The sequence below is a fragment of the Bubalus bubalis genome, chromosome 1 (genome assembly GCF_019923935.1).
Source record: "Bubalus bubalis isolate 160015118507 breed Murrah chromosome 1, NDDB_SH_1, whole genome shotgun sequence".
Lineage (NCBI taxonomy): Eukaryota > Metazoa > Chordata > Mammalia > Artiodactyla > Bovidae > Bubalus > Bubalus bubalis.
In genome coordinates this window covers 90041015-90060987 of record NC_059157.1, presented here as the reverse complement: position 1 = coordinate 90060987, position 19973 = coordinate 90041015, and the positions used below count along the sequence as shown (strand labels likewise).

At 38.5% G+C, this 19973-nt stretch overlaps 1 protein-coding gene across 2 annotated transcripts in view; it reads left to right on the top strand.

Moving 5' to 3' along the window:
* The window catches only part of TOMM70 (translocase of outer mitochondrial membrane 70), a 42365-nt gene extending 23693 nt beyond the window's left edge, over window positions 1-18672 (top strand). The window contains exons 7-12 of one of the 2 annotated variants that reach the window (XM_006058734.4): window positions 354-488; window positions 1563-1670; window positions 2526-2642; window positions 9971-10068; window positions 10648-10770; window positions 16535-18672. In XM_006058734.4, the coding sequence (XP_006058796.1) occupies window positions 354-488; window positions 1563-1670; window positions 2526-2642; window positions 9971-10068; window positions 10648-10770; window positions 16535-16688 (735 nt within the window). In that variant the 3' untranslated portion in view covers window positions 16689-18672. The remainder of the gene's footprint in view (window positions 1-353; window positions 489-1562; window positions 1671-2525; window positions 2643-9970; window positions 10069-10647; window positions 10771-16534) is intronic. The other variant, XM_025282583.3, reaches the window with a different exon arrangement.
* The last annotated feature ends 1301 nt before the right edge of the window (window positions 18673-19973 follow it).

The window sequence follows — 19973 nt, the reverse complement described above, 5'->3', positions numbered from 1 at the left end:
TAGATGAACCTTGAAGACCTGCTGTTTGTGAAAGAAGACAGACAGAAAGGCCACATAGTTTACAATTCGATTTATGTGAAATGTCTGGAATATACAAATCTGTAGAAATAGAAGGTAGAATAGTGGTTTCCAGGGACTGAGAATTAGAGGTGAAATAGAGTCCCTGCTAATGTGTATGAGGTTTCTTTTGGGATCAGTGAAAACATTTCTAGTGGTGACTGGTTGCACATTTTTAGTCATATACTAAAAATGACTTACAGTATGTGAACTACATCTCAGTACAGCTGTTATTTTTTAAAAAACTAAATTAGAATAAAAAGTAATGATGACTCTTTCCTCATTTGGGTATATAGCTTCGAGCAAATGCACTCATCAAAAGAGGCAGCATGTACATGCAACAGCAGCAGCCTTTGTTGTCTACTCAGGATTTTAACATGGCTGCAGACATCGATCCTCAGAATGCAGATGTTTATCACCACCGAGGACAGGTAAATTAATTTTCTTAAGGCGTTCTGATCCTTGAATTGAGGGATTTGATAGCATTTTTGAGAATGTCTTAAAGTTTTCTTATATCACTTATGATAGCTATGAACAAAGTATCAGGGTGGTTTAGTTTGGGTTTAGTTTGATACATAGTATCATTTGTTTAGTTCCATCTTGAACATTTGTCCTGATACTTACTTGTTAAAAAAAAGAGAGAGAAGAGGAAGGCTGCAAATGTTGGGTTGCCAGTTCAAGTTTGGTTTTTAGGCATTTCTGCTTCATAGGTTTTCAATGAGTAAAGCATTAAAAAATTAGTGACAAATTAAAAAAAAACTTGTAGTGAGCATTTTGAGTTAGTGCTTAGAATCAACAGAATGATTTTTGTAGGCATCTTGTAAAGAATTATTAACCTGAGCTATATAGACAGTTTCACAAAAAAATCTCTTCTGAATAGAGCTTTATAATTCTATGCATATTTGGTTTTTAGTAAAAATTCATAGTGAAGAAAACAGTTCCCAATTTCAGCCTCATCTGGAAAAACATGGCTTTAAAATCTGTTTGTGTGATGTGGCTTCTTGGAGTGCATTAGAGTGGAAAGTATGGACTAATCCATATAATAACAGAAAAGTTCAAGTCATTTCTAATGGAAAATTTTACCTAATATTTCTGTCTGGAGCATCTTAAGAAGTATCGAGATAACCTTAAAAAATTCTTGATATTTTGATCCTTACTGGGTGTATCTTAAGATTAATATGAAATGTAGTTATTTAATGTCTGATCTATCCCTACTTTGAAGTTTGAAAGTACAGAGACATTTCATATTCTAGAAGAAAAATCACTTAAGAGTGATTAAAAACTGGTAGGTTTATAGTGCTTTTTTAAAAAATTGAACACTAGTTCTTAGTTTTAGCACCTTTCCTTTAAAATTATAAGATTTTCTGATTTACTGTTTCTAGAAAGTAATTCTATATTAATTCCATGCTTAGCTTTATGCTGATTATGCAAAAAGGCACAGTACATGCTTAACTGGTGTAGTTTTTGTTTTGAACTGCGCTTATTTGTGTACTTTTTTTCCTTAGCTGAAAATACTGCTTGATCAAGTTGAAGAAGCAGTAGCGGATTTTGATGAATGTATTAGATTAAGACCTGAGTCTGCTCTGGCGCAAGCTCAGAAATGTTTTGCTTTGGTAGGTTCTACTTTCTTTTGTATTTTCCTAAACATCAGTATTTCCCATTGTTAACAAAAATGAGTATCTCATTGTCTACAAAATCTTACGTTTTTTCCTTCAATCTGTGACAAACAGGGAGAAAAACATGTCAGCTTAAAGAAATAGAAGTGTGTATGTTACTTGAGGTACTGCTTCAGTATTTCTCTGGGTGCTTTATTTGGTTCATCCTGATAGATGTTTGTCCCTGATTTTATGTGCCCCCTAAACACCGCTCTTCTCCCTGCTCTTTACCATAAGCCAGTACAAAGAACAAAAGCATTTCAAGGAAATACTTGGCAATCATGACACCATATAATGTACCTCTCATTTCACCTTTGTAGAGCTATTCAGAAACACAAAGTTGAAAATCAGGTAAAATAAGACCATTTCTAATGAGAGGAGATATTTCCAATTAGCCCCATACCCTGAGACCTAAAAGAATTTTCCTTTGAAAGAAAAAAGTCAGTTTACAAACAAGTGAAAATGTTATCAGATGAAGGATACTATAATGCTTTTAGTAAAATGATAATAAATTTCTTTGAGTTTAATATTCCCCTATTTATATGCGAAGTTAACTTCAAGTTAGTCTGTCTGCTAGGATATTGAGCATCTGGAAATTATATAGTGGCAATGAAGCCCTGATTGTACATAGACTTTGAGTCCCTGCTCTGCAGATATTCCTGTGGAACCCTTTTAGACGCAGCAAATTATGTTAGCAAATTACCTGCTTTTCTGGAAATATTTATGTAATTTTGTGTGACCATTATAATATGTTAACATTTCCTGAGTTTTTGAGTTCTTGATTAGACAGGCCTCTGTTGATTTTTTACACAGTATCGCCAGGCATATACAGGAAACAATTCTTCACAAATCCAAGCAGCTATGAAAGGTTTTGAAGAGGTCATAAAGAAATTTCCAAGGTGTGCTGAAGGCTATGCACTATATGCCCAGGTAAATGTCATTTTTCGTATTTTTTCAGTTGCCAGTTCTGTAAAGAACTGCATTTATATCCTGAATCCTAGAGTGGAAATCAGAAAACAATGATCTTGTTGTAGCTTCTGTGGAAGCAAACGACTTTGTTCCGGGTTCTCAGGATGTTCAGGATGGTCCTGAATCACCTCAATGGGGCTTCTTTTCTGTGTTACATAATTTGAAAACTGTGGCCCTAAACTTGTAATCTAGGGAAGCTTTAATAGAGCATTTCCCTCATGTTTTCATTTCAGTTGGATTTATAAAAATTTAATTACTTTAGGAAAATTTACTGCATGCAGTTGGTGGGGAAAATGTCCCTGGAAAAAGTTTTCTTTCTATTTGATTACTGTTCTTTTAAATGGTTAGTCTATAACAGCTTATTTTAAACTATGATTTGTCCAAAATTCTTGACGCTTTCCTTGACTTAGGATTGAAACTATTTGGAAAATTGGATTTAAATTTGCATTATTTTCACTTTTAATCAGTTTGAACTCTTTAAAAAATTATTAACTTTAAATCATCCATTTAGATGAAAATGATTAGCTTCTTATTCCCATAGTTAAAGAGTTTTCCCTCTAACTAAATGATATCTGAATGGCTGTGGCTTAATCTTAAGTTAAAAGCTGCTTGTGGTATCTCAAATCCCAGCCATCTCAAAAGTCTATATATTTTGTCTTTTCTTTTTAGCCTAAAGAATTTGTCCCTCCTTCTTCCTTAACCTCCCAAACATCACAGAAACAGGAAGCACTTAAATATGACCATCCATGGTAGATTCCTACCTCCAAACATCCTTAAGGTTTATTGATTTGTTTCTGATTTCCTTCATGCTATCATTAGTCAAGTTATAAGAAAATTTCCACAGAGGTAAAACTTTCCTTTTCAGGGATTATTGAGAGGGACTGTGAGAAGACTGATTTGTGTTGGATCATTTCTGTAAAAGTCCTACACACCCCTGCATAGGGTTGAAATTCTGGGATATGAAGTACAACCCAGGAACTCTTCAACCTCAGTTTGAAATCTTATCTATTCAGTCTTTAATTCCTAGACAGAATGACAATTAAACAAATGATACATTGTTTGCTGACTGCATGCTGACTTATTAATTGTGAAAGCATGTACTGTCAGTTTTCAGTTCAGTTGCTCAGTCGTGTCCAACTCTGTGACCCCATGGACCACAGCACGCCAGGCCTCCCTGTCCATCACCAACTCCCGGAGTTTACCCAAACTCATGTCCATTGAGTCAGTGATGCTATCCAACCATCTCATCCTCTGTCGTCCCCTTCTCCTCCTGCCTTCAATCTTTTCCCAGCATCAAGGTCTTGTAAAATGAGTCAGCTCTTCGCATCAGGTGGCCAAAGTATTGGAGTTTCAGCTTCAACAGCAGTCCTTCCAATGAACACTCAGGACTGATCTCCTTTAAGATGGACTGGTTGGCCTCCTTGCAATCCAAGGGACTCTCAAGAGTCTTCTCCAACACCACAGTTCAAAAGCATCAGTTCCCTGGCACTCAGCTTTCTTTATAGTCCAACTCTCACATCCATACATGACTACTGGAAAAGCAATAATCTTGACTAGATGGACCTCTGTTGGCAAAGTAATGTCTCTGTTTTTTAATATGCTGTCTAGGTTGGTCATAACTTCCGTTCCAAGGAGTAAGCGTCTTTTAATTTCATGGCTGCAGCCACCATCTGCAGTGATTTTGGAGCCCAAGAAAACAAAGGCAGCCACTGTTTACACTTTTCCCCCATCTATCTGCATGAAGTGATGGAACCAGATGCCATGATCTTAGTTCTCTGGATGTTGCGTTTTAAGCCAGCTTTTTCACTCTCCTCCTTCACATTCATCAAGAGGCTCTTTAGTTCTTCTTCACTTTCTGCCATAGGGTAGTGTCATCTGCATATCTGAGTTTATTGATATTTCTCCTGGCAATCTTGATTCCCGTTTGTACTTCATCTAGCCCAGCATTTCTCGTGATATACTCTGCATATAAGTTAAATAAGCAGGGTGACAATATACAGCCTTGATGTACTCCTTTTCCTATTGGGAACCAGTCTGTTGTTCCATGTCCAGTTCTAATTGTTGCTTCCTGACCTGCATACAGATTTCTCAAGAGGCAGGTCAAGTGGTCTGGTATTACCATCTCTGGAAGAATTTTCCACAATTTGTTGTGATCCACACAGTCAAAGGCTTTGGCGTAGTCAATAAAGCAGAAATAGATGTTTTTCTGGAACTCTCTTGCTTTTTCGATGATCCAGCAGATGTTGGCAATTTGATCTCTGGTTCCTCTGACTTCGCTAAATCCAGCTTGAACATCTGGAAGTTCACAGTTCACATATTGTTGAAGCATGGCTTGGAGAATTTTGAGCATTACTTTACTAGCTTGTGAGATGAGCACAATTGTGCGTAGTTTGAACATTCTTTGGCATTGCCTTTCTTTGGGATTGGAATGAAAACTCATCTTTTCAGTCCTGTGGCCACTGCTGAGTTTTCCAAATTTGTTGGCATATTGACTGCAGCACTTTTACAGCATCATCTTTCAGGATTTGAAATAGCTCAACTGGAATTCTATCACCTCCACTAACTTTGTTCCTAGTGATGCTTCCTAAGGCCCACTTGACTTCACATTCCAGGATGTCTGGCTCTAGGTGAGTGATCACACCATCATGATTATCTGGGTCGTGAAGCTCTTTTTTGTACTCTTCTGTGTATTCTTGCCACCTCTTAATATCTTCTGCTTCTGTTAGGTCCATACCATTTCTGTCTTTTATTGAGCCCAAGATATCTTTGCATGAAATGTTCCCTTGGTATCTCTATTTTCTTGAAGAGATCTCTAGTCTTTCCCATTCTGTTGATTTCCTCTATTTCTTTGCACTGATCACTGAGGAAGGCTTTCTTATCTCTTCTTGCTAGTCTTTGGAACTCTGCATTCAGATGCTTATATCTTTCCTTTTCTCCTTTGCTTTTTGCTTCTCTTCTTTTTTTTTTTTATTAATTTATTTTATTTTATTTTTAAACTTTACATAATTCTGTTAGTTTTGCGAAACATCAAAATGAATCTGCCATAGGTATACATGTGTTCCCCACCCTGAACCCTCCTCCCTCCTCCCTCCCCATACCATCCCTCTGGGTCGTCCCAGTGCACCAGCCCCAAGCATCCAGTATCATGCATCAAACCTGGACTGGCAACTCATTTCATATATGATATTTTACATGTTTCAATGCCATTCTCCCAAATCCTCCCACCCTCTCCCTCTCCCACAGAGTCCATAAGACTGTTCTATACATCAGTGTCTCTTTTGCTGTCTCGTACACAGGGTTATTGTTACCATCTTTCTAAATTCCATATATATGCGTTAGTATACTGTATTGGTGTTTTTCTTTCTGGCTTACTTCACTCTGTATAATAGGCTCCAGTTTCATCCACCTCATCAGAACTGATTCAAATGTATTCTTTTTAATGGCTGAGTAATACTCCATTGTGTATATGTACCGTAGCTTTCTTATCCATTCATCTGCTGATGGACATCTAGGTTGCTTCCATGTCCTGGCTATTATAAACAGTGCTGTGATGAACATTGGGGTACTCGTGTCTCTTTCCCTTCTGGTTTCCTCAGTGTGTATGCCCAGCAGTGGGATTGCTGGATCATAAGGCAGTTGTATTTCCAGTTTTTTAAGGAATCTCCACACTGTTCTCCATAGTGGCTGTACTAGTTTGCATTCCCACCAACGGTGTAAGAGGGTTCCCTTTTCTCCACACCCTCTCCAGCATTTATTACTTGTAGACTTTTGGATCGCAGCCATTCTGACTGGCGTGAAATGGTACCTCATAGTGGTTTTGATTTGCATTTCTCTGATAATGAGTGATGTTGAGCATCTTTTCCTGTGTTTGTTAGCCATCTGTATGTCTTCTTTGGAGAAATGTCTATTTAGTTCTTTGGCCCATTTTTTGATTGGGTCATTTATTTTTCTGGAGTTGAGCTGTAGGAGTTGCTTGTATATTTTTGACATTAGTTGTTTGTCAGTTGCTTCATTTGCAATTATTTACTCCCATTCTGAAGGCTGTCTTTTCACCTTGCTAATAGTTTCCTTTGATGTGCAGAAGATTTTAAGGTTAATTAGGTCCCATTTGTTTATTTTTGCTTTTATTTCCAATATTCTGGGAGGTGGGTCATAGAGGATCCTGCTGTGATGTATGTCGGAGAGTGTTTTGCCTATGTTCTCCTCTAGGAGTTTTATAGTTTCTGGTCTTACGTTGAGATCTTTAATCCATTTTGAGTTTATTTTTGTGTATGGTGTTAGAAAGTGTTCTAGTTTCATTCTTTTACAAGTGGTTGACCAGATTTCCCAGCACCACTTGTTAAAGAGATTGTCTTTAATCCATTGTATATTCTTGCCTCCTTTGTCAAAGATAAGGTGTGCATATGTGCGTGGATTAATCTCTGGGCTTTCTATTTTGTTCCATTGATCTATATTTCTGTCTTTGTGCCACCACAATGCAGTACAATTAGATGTCAATTACAGGAGAAAAACTATTAAAAAATCCAACATATGGAGGCTGAACAACACACTGCTGAATAACCAACAAATCACAGGAGAAATCAAAAAAGAAATCAAAATTTGCATAGAAACGAATGAAAATGAAAACACAACAACCCAAAACCTGTGGGACACGGTAAAAGCAGTCCTAGGGGAAAGTTCATAGCAATACAGGCACACCTCAAGAAACAAGAAAAAAGTCAAATAAATAACCTAACTCTACACCTGAAGCAACTAGAAAAGGAAGAAATGAAGAACCCCAGGGTTAGTAGAAGGAAAGAAATCTTAAAAATTAGAGCAGAAATAAATGCAAAGGAAACAAAAGAGACCGTAGCAAAAATCAACAAAACCAAAAGCTGGTTCTTTGAAAGGATAAATAAAATTGACAAACCATTAGCCAGACTCATCAAGAAACAAAGGGAGAAAAATCAAATCAATAAAATTAGAAATGAAAATGGAGAGATCACAACAGACAACACAGAAATACAAAGGATCATAAGAGACTACTATCAACAATTATATGCCAATAAAATGGACAACGTGGAAGAAATGGACAAATTCTTAGAAAAGTACAACTTTCCAAAACTCGACCAGGAAGAAATAGAAAATCTTAACAGACCCATCACAAGCACGGAAATTGAAACTGTAATCAAAAATCTTCCAGCAAACAAAAGCCCAGGTCCAGACGCCTTCACAGCTGAATTCTACCAAAAATTTAGAGAAGAGCTAACACCTCTCCTGCTCAAACTCTTCCAGAAAATTGCAGAGGAAGGTAAACTTCCAAACTCATTCTATGAGGCCACCATCACCCTAATACCAAAACCTGACAAAGATCCCACAAAAAAAGAAAACTACAGGCCAATATCACTGATGAACATAGATGCTTCTCTTCTTTTCACAGCTATTTGTAAGACCTCCTCAGACAGCCATTTTGCTTTTTTGCATTTCTTTTTATTGGGGATGGTCTTGATCCCTGTCTCCTGTACAATGTCACGAACCTCCGTCCGTAGTTCATCAGGCACGCTGTCTGTCAGCTGTAGTCCCTTAAATCTATTTCTCCCTTCCACTGTATAATCGTAAGGCATTTGATTTAGGTCATAAAGGTCTAGTGGTTTTCCCTACTTTCTTCAATTTAAGTCTGAATTTGGCAATAAGGAGTTCATGATCTGAGCCACAGTCAGCTCCCAGTCTTGTTTTTGCTGGTTGTATAGAGCTTCTCCATCTTTGGCTGCAAAGAATATAATCAATCTGATTCGGTGTTGGCCATCTGGTGATGTCCATGTGTAGAGTCTTTGCTTGTGTTTTTGGAAGAAGGTGTTTACTATGACCAGTGCGTTCTCTTGGCAGAACTGTATTAGCCTTTGCCCTGCTTCATTCTGTACTCCAAGGCCAAGTTTGCCTGTTACTCCAGGTGCTTCTTGACTTCCTACTTTTGCATTGCAGTCCCCTATAATGAAAAGGGCATCTTTTGGGGGTGTTAGTTCTAAAAGGTCTTTTAGGTATTCATAGAAATGTTCAACTTCAGCTTCTTCAGCATTACCGTTTGGGGCATCGACTTGGATTAGCGTGATATTGAATGGTTTGCCTTGGAAATGAACAGAGATCATTCTGTTGCTTTTGAAATTGCATCCAAGTACTGCATTTCAGTCTCTTGTTGACTGTGATGGCTACTCCATTTCTTCTAAGGGATTCTTGCCCACAGTAGTAGATATAATGGTCATCTGAGTACTATAATATATAAAATTTTATAGCATGTACAGAAATTAAAGTGAGATGAACACACACAATTTTATGACATATGTACTGAATAGTACACTTGTGTTTAGGATTTAATTCGAAACAAACCAGAAGGTAACCATCCTCATCACTGAAATGAAATTCAGAAAGGCGTTTTTGGTTCAGATTTCTATAAGCAGCTAAAAGAGTAAAGTAGCTTTTAAAGAAACCAACATTAAACTCTTTAGCAGAGGTTTCATAATTGTATATTTCTCCGTCATTGTGTTAACTTCAAAATAGGTTTTGGCTTCCTTGAGCATTGTCTTACCAGCACTAGCACTATTATGTCTGTTTGCACTAAATTTCTGTCTTTTGGTCCCTCTTCTGATGTTTGCAACTTTTAATTTATATATATTTAGAGGGAGTTATATTTTAGTTACATAGTATGACCTTTTGCTTTGAACTCGGAAGCTTGAGCTTAGATGCCGGCTAACTCTCAGAGTTACAGTTTGAGCATGGTCTCGTCTCCACGTAACCAAGCCTTCCATTTGTGCCATGGGATTTGCCTTTAAAGTTGATTGTAGCTTTTTTTCTTTCACCAATTATTTTTAAGGATTGACTCTGATAACCATTAACATACCTACCTGAATTTATCCTTCCAAATAAGTATTGTTTTTAGGGTTAACATTTTAAATTAAATTTAATACCCTAAACAGGGCTTCCCAGGTGGCATCAGTGGTAAAGAATCCACTTGCCAATGCAGGAGACATAGGAGACTCCCTGGGTCAGGAAGATCCCCTGGAGAAGGGGATGGCTACCCACTCCAGTATTCTTGCCTGGAAAATTCCATGGACAGAAGAGCCTGGCGGGCTACAGTTCATGGAGTTGCAAAAGAGCCAGACACGACTGAGCAACTAAACAACAGTCACCTCAAAACAGTAATTTGGTTATGAATGGTTAAATGAAGTAAATTTTAATGATTAATAAGCAACATATAGTTATAACTCCTTAGGGATACAGTTACCTAAATTTAACTCAAGTATCTCTTCACATAGGCATTAACAGATCAACAGCAGTTTGGCAAAGCTGATGAAATGTATGATAAATGTATTAATTTGGAACCAGATAATGCCACAACATATGTTCATAAAGGGTATGTATTTTGGGGGTCTGTTTGTTTCAGTAAAAAAGCTAAATTGCTTGCATAGTAATAAAATGAAATTGTTTTGCTCACTGAGAAACGGGGACTGTGGTAGAGTCAGTGAGCTAATTGAAAAATTTCTTCATTGCTATGAATGCTTCACTGTTACTTTTTTTTAACTTTTATTTTTTAATAATGTTTATTATTATACAATAATTAGTAAATGTGCTACTTGCACTCTAGCTTAAGGATTTCAGTTCTGAACATCCTGTCAAATGTTACTTGTATCAAAATAGGAGACACATAAATAGGTTTTTCCTGTTCTAGTATACTTATCATTTTTAAAACTTCACTGAAATTATACAAATTAAAACATTAAGCTGTGCAAAGGAAGTTAATAATAGAGCTTAGACCATTATAATAAGGAATTTAGACTACAAAACCGCTATAAGTTGAGGGAGAAAAACCCGATTTGATGCTGATTATACTGTTTTAGGTTTTGTTTTTCCTTATTGATTAAATTATAAATTCACTGAGAGCAGAATTGATATTGGGCCATGGTCACATCTGACTGCTGTTTTGCATTTGCAGTTTACTTCAACTTCAGTGGAAGCAAGATCTGGATAAAGGTTTGGAGCTTATCAGCAAGGCTATTGAAATTGACAATAAATGTGATTTTGCATATGAAACCATGGGAACTATTGAAGTACAAAGGTAACGTCTATAGTCTGTCCTTAGGAAAGTTAAGGAAGCTCCATAGATATTTATCTTTTTGTTTTTTTTCATTATAGATAGGTTATTGTCATTATTCATTGCATTTCTAAGTCTTAAACATGCCTTTGGAGGCAAGAGTCCCTTGAAACTATACAACTTTGATTTGCTTGGTTTCATATTTTTTCAATTTAAAAATCAAACTTATAAAAGTTGTTTAAGTCAAGCATATGCATTAAAAGGGAAGCTTGATCTTAAACAGCTGGTGTATGGTTGTGCCTCCTGTCACCTGTATCATTCCTGTTGGAGGGGGAAATGTCTGCATTGTACGTAGGCAGTGCAGTGTAGCATGAGGCTTGGCAGCCATATGCCCAAAGACATAGATCTTGCTACAGCCAAGTGGCTGGGGAACTTGTACCATCACCTCTGAGCCCTCAAGTTTTCTTTCAAATCAGGGAGTTGGGTAAGATTTTTGCAGTTCTGACTTTTTCATAACTTCTTGATTTCTGTAAATGTTTATCCAGAGTTGCACTTGAGATTCACCATTAACAGATGACACCTGCGTATGCCATAGACTTTAATGTAGTATGCCATCTTGACACTGGCATTGTCATCCATTTGAGTATCTACTCTAGGCCAGGTACTGAACTTTAGGTGCTTTTCAAATATTTCAGTTGATTTTTATCTGTCTTTATAAAGGTTGAGATTATATGGTCCTCAATTTAATTGAAGAGTATAGAAACTGATTCCTCAGTCAGTCAGTTCAGTCACTCAGTCGTGTCCAGCTCTTTGCAACCCCATGGACTGCAGCAAGCCAGACCTTCCTGTCTATCACCAACTCCCAGAATTTACTCAAACTCATGTCCATTGAGTCAGTGAAGCCATCCAACTATCTCATCCTCTGTCATCCCCTTCTCCCACCTTCAATCTTTCCCAGCATCAGGGTCTTTTCAAATCAGTCAGTTCTTCACATCAGGTGGCCAAGTATTGGAGTTTCAGCTTCAGCATCAGTCCTTCCAGTGAATATTCAGGACTGATTTCCTTTAAGATGGATTGGTTGGATCTCCTTGCAATCGAAGGGACTCTCAAGAGTCTTCTACACCACAGTTCAAAAGCATCAATTCTTCGGCGCCCAGTTTTGTAGACCAACTCTCACATCTGTACATAACTATTGGGAAAACCACATCTTTGACTAGATGGACCTTTGTTGGCAAAGTAATGTCTCTGTTTTTTAATATGCTGTCTAGGTTGGTCATATGTTTCCTTCCAAGGAGCAAGCCTCTTTTAATTTCATGGCTGCAGTCACCATCTGCAGTGATTTTGGAGCCCCCAGAAATAAAGTCTGCCACTGTTTCCACTATTTCCCCATCTATCTGCCATGAAGTGATGGGACCAGATGCCATGATCTTAGTTCTCTGAATGTTGAGTTTTAAGCCAACTTTCACTCTCATTTTTCACTTTCATCAAGAGGCTCTTTAGTTCTTTGCTTTCTGCCGTAAGGGTGGTGTCATCTGCATACCTGAGGTTATTGATATTTCTCCCGGCAATCTTGATTCCAGCTTGTGTTTCATCCAGCCCAGCGTTTCTCATGATGTACTCTGCATATAAGTTAAACAGATAGGGTGACAATATACAACCTTAACGTGCTCCTTTCCTGGTTTGGAAGCAGTCTGTTGTTCCATGTCCAGTTCTGTTGCTTCCTGACCTGCATACAGATTTCTCAAGCGGCAGGTCAGGCGGTCTGGTATTCCCATCTCTTTCAGAATTTTCCACAGTTTATTGTGATCCATACAGTTAAAGGCTTTGGCATAGTCAATAAAGCAGAAATAGATGTTTTTCTGGAACTCTCTTGCTTTTTCCATGATCCAGCAGATGTTGGCAATTTGATCTCTGGTTCCTCTGCCTTTTCTAAAACCAGCTTGAACATCAGGAAGTTCACGGTTCACATATTGCTGAAGTGTGGCTTGGAGAATTTTGAGCATTACTTTACTAGCGTGTGAGATGAGTGCAATTGTGTGGCAGTTTGAGCATTCTTTGGCATTGCCTTTCTTTGGGATTGGAATGAAAACTGACCTTTTCCAGTCCTGTGGCCACTGCTGAGTTTTCCTAATTTGCTGGCATATTGAGTGCAGCACTTTCACAGCATCATCTGTTAGGATTTGAAAGAGCTCAACTGGAATTCCATCACCTCCCCTAGCTTTGTTTGTAGTGATGCTTCTTAAGGCCCACTTGACTTCACATTCCAGGATGTTTGGCTCTACGTGAATGATCACACCATCCTGATTATCTGGGTCATGAAGGTCTTTATTGTATAGTTTTCCTATGTATTCTTGCCACCTCTTCTTAATATCTTCTGCTTCTGTTAGGTCCATACCTCTTCTGCCCTTTATTGTGCCCATCTTTTTATTCCTAGACTGGTTAAATTAATAAGGTGACATCGTGAGCCAGTAGTAGAAAGAGGAGATGAACCCATATTTCACTGATGCCGAAAGTAGCTGATCTTCCCACCATCACTTGTCAGGAACCAGTAGGAGTTGTCTTAATAACATTCAGTCACTCCTGGAGTCCTCTTCTGTCTCAGCTCCAGAGGAAGCAGAATGTATGTGTGTGTGTATGTATATATATATATACATATATATATATACACACATATATACACATATATATAGGCTGATGAAAATTTTTGTGATCTTTTGAACCATTCTGACAGTTGCATATAAATATTAAATTATTTCTTAATTTCCAGTTAATGTGAATAAAATATTCTTATGCTAAAATATGATTGGGTAGTAGTTCTTAATCTTTTGAGCAGAGATGTGGACTTTTCCTAGAATAATGCATATATGGAAACTCTCTGCACTTAAGTTGTTCATAGAGCCTGGGTTAAGGGCCCCTGATTTATGGAGTTTGATGAATTGTGTTTGAAATGTACTTTAAGAAATCCATTCTAAATCCTGCTTTACAAATAGATAAATGTTAATGAATGAAATTGCTGGTTAATATAAGATTTAGCAAGTCTTCTGTCTACCTAATATCTGAACATGAACTATTAGTTATTTTTTTAATTGTCTATTATGCACCATATCAATATATGTAGCAGGAGATTAACTACAGTCACCCAGAGGTACATTTTACTTCTTAGAGTTTAACTGTCATATATATGTGTGTGTGTTAGTTGCTCAGTTATGTCCACCTCTTTGTGACCGCACGGACTATAGCGCTCCAGGCTCTTCTGTTCTTGAAATTCTTCAGGCAAGAATACTGGAGTGGGTAGCTGTTCCCTTCTCCAGGAGATCTTCCTAGCCCTGGGATCAAACTCAGCTCTCCTGCATGGCAGGCAGATTCTTTACCATCTGAGCCACCAGGAAAGCCCGTTATATTTATAGTGGGGACTTAATATTTATTGTAAGATTACAGGCATGTATGCATGTATACATATCCAATACTAGCTACTTTAAAACAGCTCTTGCTTCTTAGTAGGTATATAAAGCCTAGTCACAGACTGTAAGAGGTAAATTTTGTGTTTTTTGACAAAACGTATGCATCCATTTATTCAAAAAATGGATAATAGTTACCAAGCATTGTACTTGGTTCTGGGAATTGAAAGGTGTCCATTAAGGATCTACTTCTGCTTAACTGACTACACTAACGCCTTTGACTGTGTGGATCACAACAAACCGTGGAAAATTCTTAAAGAGATGGGAATATTAGAGCACCCTACCTGTCTCCTGAGAATCCTGTATGCAGGTCAAGAAGTAACAGTTGGAACCGGACATGGAACAACTGACTAGTTCAAAATTGGGAAAGGAATACAAGGCTATATATTGTCACCCTGCTTATTATATGCAGAGTACCTCATGAAAAATGCTAGGCTGGATGAGTCACAAGATGGAATCAAGATTCCCAGGAGAAATATCAATAACCCCAGATATGCAGATGATACCACTCTAATGGCAGAAAGTGGAGAGGAACTAAAGAACCTCTTGATGAAGGGGAAAAGAGGAGATGAAAAAGCTGGCTTGAAACTCAGCATTCAAAAAACTAAGATCATGGCATCTGGTCCCATCACTTCATGGCGAATAGAAGGGGAAAAAGGAAGCAGTGACAGTTTTTATTTTCTTGGACTCCAAAATCACTGTGGACAGTGACTGCAGACATGAAATTAAAAGACACTTGCTCCTTGGAAGAAAAACTATGACAAACCTAGACAACCTATGATAAACGTAGACAACCTATTAAAAAGCAGACATCACTTTGCCAACAAAGGTAGATAGAGTCAAAGCTACAATTTTTCCAGTAGTCATGTATAGATGTGAGAGTTGGACCATAAAGAAGGATGAGTGCTGAAGAACTGGTGCTTTTGAACTGTGGTACTGGAGAAGACTCTTGAGAGTCCCTTGGACTGCAAGGAGATTAAACCAGTCAGTCCTAATCAACCCTGAATATTCATTGGAAGGACTGGAGCTGAGGCTTCAGTATTTTGGCCACCTGATGGGAAGAACCAACTCATTGGAAAAGAGCTTGATGCTGGTAAAGATTGAGGGCAAGTGGAGAACGCGGGCAGCAGAAGATGAGATGGTTAGATACCATCACCGACTCGGTGGACATGAACAGAGGCATCTAGCATGCTACAGTCCATGGGGTTGTAAAGAAACTTAGCGACTTACCAACGAAGACTGGTGTAAGCATATATATTCACCTGACTGTGCATAGAATGATGATAGAATTATGGGAACAATGGAGAGGGAGCAGCCAATTCCTGCTGGGAAAGGGAAAAATATTTTTCATGAAGATATTCTAGTCAGTATTTGAACTGGGCCTTAGAAAGGTAAGGATTTGACTAGAATCAGGCAGAGAAACAATAAATAATCTGACCATTGTTAACATGAGTGAACTCAAGACCTCTGTGACTGGAGTAGAGATGTGGGGGCTAACGATATGCTGGTAAGGGTTGCACAGATCTGTGAAGGTAAGGTCCCTGAATACCCTTAATGTTCTTTGAGCTTACATCACTGCTTTCTAAAGGAGCCTCATGATGGAGTAGAAATGAGCAGAATTTAGGAACCAGATGTGATTAGGATTTTAAATAAGTCATTGAATTTTTCTAGTTTCACTGTTCTTATCTGTGAACAAAGGCCACAAGTGACATAATATAAGCACATATAGTATTCAGTCTAGAGAAGGCAATGGCACCCCACTCCAGTACTCTTGCCTGGAAAATCCCATGGACGGAGGAGCCCGGTAGGCTGCAGTCCATGGGGTCGCTAAGAGTCGGACACGACTGAGCGACTTCACTTTCACTTTTCACTTTCATGCATCGGAGAAGGAAATGGCAACCCACTCCAGTGTTCTTGCCTGGAGAGTCCCAGGGACAGGGGAGCCTGGTGGGCTGCCGTCTATGCAGTCGCACAGAGTCGGACACGACTGAAGTGACTTGGCAGGCAGTATTCAGTCATGTTCAACTCTTTGCAACCCCATGGACCGTAGTCCACCAGGCTCCTCTGTCCATGCGACTCTCCAGGCAAGCATACTGGAGTGGGTTGCCATTTCCTACTGACCCAGCAATCAAGCCCAGGTCTCCCACATTGCAGGCAGATTCTTTATCATCTGAGCCACCAAGGAAGCCCTGTATTTGTAATAGTAGCTAACAGTCATTGTTTTCTGTGTGATAGGCGTCATCTTGTTATAAAGAAGCATTTTATTAGTATCATGGTTGAAACTTAAAAGTCAGCTCCATGTAATTTTCGTGCTTTTTTTTTTCTTTTAGAGGAAACATGGAGAAAGCCATTGACATGTTCAACAAAGCTATTAACCTGGCCAAATCAGAAATGGAGATGGCTCATCTATACTCACTTTGTGATGCTGCCCATGCCCAGACAGAAGTTGCAAAGAAATACGGATTAAAACCACCAACATTATAAAATATGGGGGAAGGGAAATGACCCTCTTTTTAGAAGTTTACCCCTCTTCAGCCGAACCCTGAAGACACTGTTGTGAACTGTGTTGAATGGTGGGACTTCGTGTTTCCATTTGTGCTGTTGTCCTTTGTTACAGCTGTCTCATGTTTAGGTGTTGTGGGAGTGGCTGTTGAAGAAAGTTTGCAGTGTGGCAGCTTTTATTCCCTGTGCAACAAAAGCTTAGAACCTGTTAAAGGGATATGAAAATAAAGTTGCAAAGAGTACAAATGACAATTGGCCATGCAAATAAAAACTTTGGTTTGTTGATTTGACTTTTTTTCTGAGGGGGTGGGAGGGTGAATATGTGCTGGTTGATTTTGTCTTTGTGTGCGTGTATGTGTATATATATGAATATTCTACAGTTTTACAGCATGTTGGTTTTTTAATTAACATAGTACATGCTGTAAAATAGGATTCTTTTAAGATTTGGTTAATCCCTTTCAGTTGAGTCCTCTGAAGGAAACAAAGCTTAAGTGGGGATTTTGTTTTTACGGCAGCAAAATTGAGACCCTTTAAACCACTGTCCGTCAGCATGCACAATGCCTCTGATTCTGCAGAATGTTAGACATGGTGGCAACGCTTAAATCTTTTGACCCCCTTAACTCTAATAGATAATGTACATCATTCTTAAAGTCTACAGTAGCTCTTTTTCCTACAGTAAATCATGCAGAAGCAAGATATTCTAGTTGATGTATGTGCAGAAGACTGAGTATTCAAGGGAGAGCAGACCAGGCATGAGGTAAGATGAAATGTGTTTATAATTGCCCATGGTTATTTTCTCCTGTTTAAAGGTACTACTATTTACTAGTGTACTTTTTAAAGAAGACAAAGATTGGTTATATATATATATATATATAAAGATGAAATGTAATGAGTAATTAGCTTAAAATTTCTAGTGAAGAAACGGGGGCTAACAGTTCAAAAAGGATGAAAGTCTCATGTCTAGAAGCATATATTTCCTGAAGTGACAAGTTTACTGCTTCTTATCTATGGCTATGTGTACTTAAGGGATTGTGAGCCAGTACTTTCAAAGATGCCGAGGACACGTGGCATGTATCTTAGTTTTGAACCGCCTTTGGTCTTTAAGCATGTCCAGGTCTGTACTGGGGGCACCGATAGCAGGGTTTTGTTTCTTTCATCTTATCTTTACCTCACCTTCCTCCTTAGCAATCACTTTGTTTTTTCAACATGTCACTTTGATAGATCATTCTTTTCTTATATGCTGGATTTTTCTGGTGGGAGGTGGGGTGTTCTTAAAGAATGTCCTCCTTTGAGATATTTATGGTGGTTTTGAGATATTCAGGGTGGGAAGAGGTTTACTTAGGTCTGAGTAGAATAAAAGAGCAAGCTGTCAGTTGTACTTTTCTGGAAATGTTATCTAATTAGAGTTTACATTGTTGGGAGTAAATGAGCATTTTACCCCTCTTTAAAAAGGTGCTTTATCCTATTGAAACCAAAAAGATTTTGTCAAAAATGCCATCGTTTTAGAAGCTACTAGAAGTGACTCCTTTCCAAAGTCACAGTCTGAGAAGTATTGCGAGGCCTCTAATTGGTGGGGGCAGTGAACATAATTTAAGATGGCCTGGATAATGGAAACTGGAGAGCACTGCATCGTAGCTTTTAAATGAAGCACCTACTGTAATAACCCCTGAATACAGAAATGTTCTACATCTCTGAACAACAACCTCTGGCTTAAAACAGTTTTTATTTGCATGGCTGTAGTTACATTAACACTGATATTTTTTTCTCTTCCTACCCCTTGGGGTTTGGTAGAAAACACACAAAGGAAACTGAAGCATGTACCATTCGATACTATCATTCCAGATCCTCACGGACTATTGCCTGTTCTGAAAAATATTTGAAACTGCGCTGAAAGCTGCATCTGTCTGTATTTTTTCTTTTGTAAATGACCTCACATGTAAATTCACCAAATAAATATTACATTCAAGCTTTTCAATCTATTCTTTAAATAGGATAGGCAGTTTAATCATTTACCATAATATTTGGTAAATTCATTCTCTTGTGGGCTCAGGCTAACTTTGACATATTGGGCATGTTTGTATATGAAACACAGTAAGTCTTGGGTATTAACGATGGAGTGTCCCATTCTTCCTCCTGGTGAAACAAAAGCTCTAAGTAACAGGTAGTAGAACCAGCTTCCTCTATTCCTACCTTTACCTTACTTGTACTGTACAACAGCCTGGAAGCTTACCAGGCAGACCTAAGCCCTGTGGCTCAGCTTATCCTCAAACTGGTTTCACCAGTGAGGGCTTTTCCCCCACCCCCCCACCAGTGAGTTTTGATCAGTCTTCAGACACTTGGTCTTGTAGTCTGAAAAATCCTACCATCCTTAGGTATTTGTGGTATGAATAAAAGAGATCTCAGTGCAGTACTAAGCAGCTTTGGCTTTATAACACAATTCAGGTAGATGGAAATTCAAATTGTAAATAGTCATTTTTCCCAGGAGACCTCAACTAATTGTCATCTTCTTAAGACTGTTTATAAACAGGAAGACTGTATAGTTACCCCAAAAAATTTTGAGTAAGACTGTCCTGGGTAAATTGAATTGTATGGTCTTTGTGTTTATAAATAAATGATATGGTAATGGGAGAGCTAATAACTAATCAACCGTACCTTTAATTCTCTGCAAAACTGTTTGAACAGTTCAGTCAGTTCAGTTCAGTCACTCAGTCGTGTCCGACACTGTGTGACCCCATGAGCTGCAGCACGCCAGGCCTCCCTGTCCAAAACCAACTCCCAGAGCCTACCCAAACTCATGTCCATAGAGTTGGTGATGCCATCCAGCCATCTCATCCTCTGTCATTCCCTTCTCCTCCTGCCCCTCAACCTTTCCCAGCATCAGGGTTTTTTCAAATGAGTCAGCTCTTCACATCAGGTGGCCAAAGTATTGGAGTTCCAGCTTCAACATCAGACCTTCCAGTGAACACCCAGGACTGATCTCCTTTAGGATGGACTGGTTGGATTTCCTTGCAGTCCAAGGACTCTCAAGAGTCTTCTCTAGCACCATAGTTCAAAAGCGTCAATTCTTAGGTGCTCAGCTTTCTTTATAGTCCAACTCTCACATCCATACATGACTACCAGAAAAACCATAGGCTTGACTAGACGGACCTTCGTTGGCAAAGCAATGTCTCTGTTTTTTAATATGCTGTCTAGGTTGGTCATAACTTTCCTTCCAAGGAGTAAGCGTCTATTAATTTGATGGCTGCAGTCACCATCTCCAGTGATTTT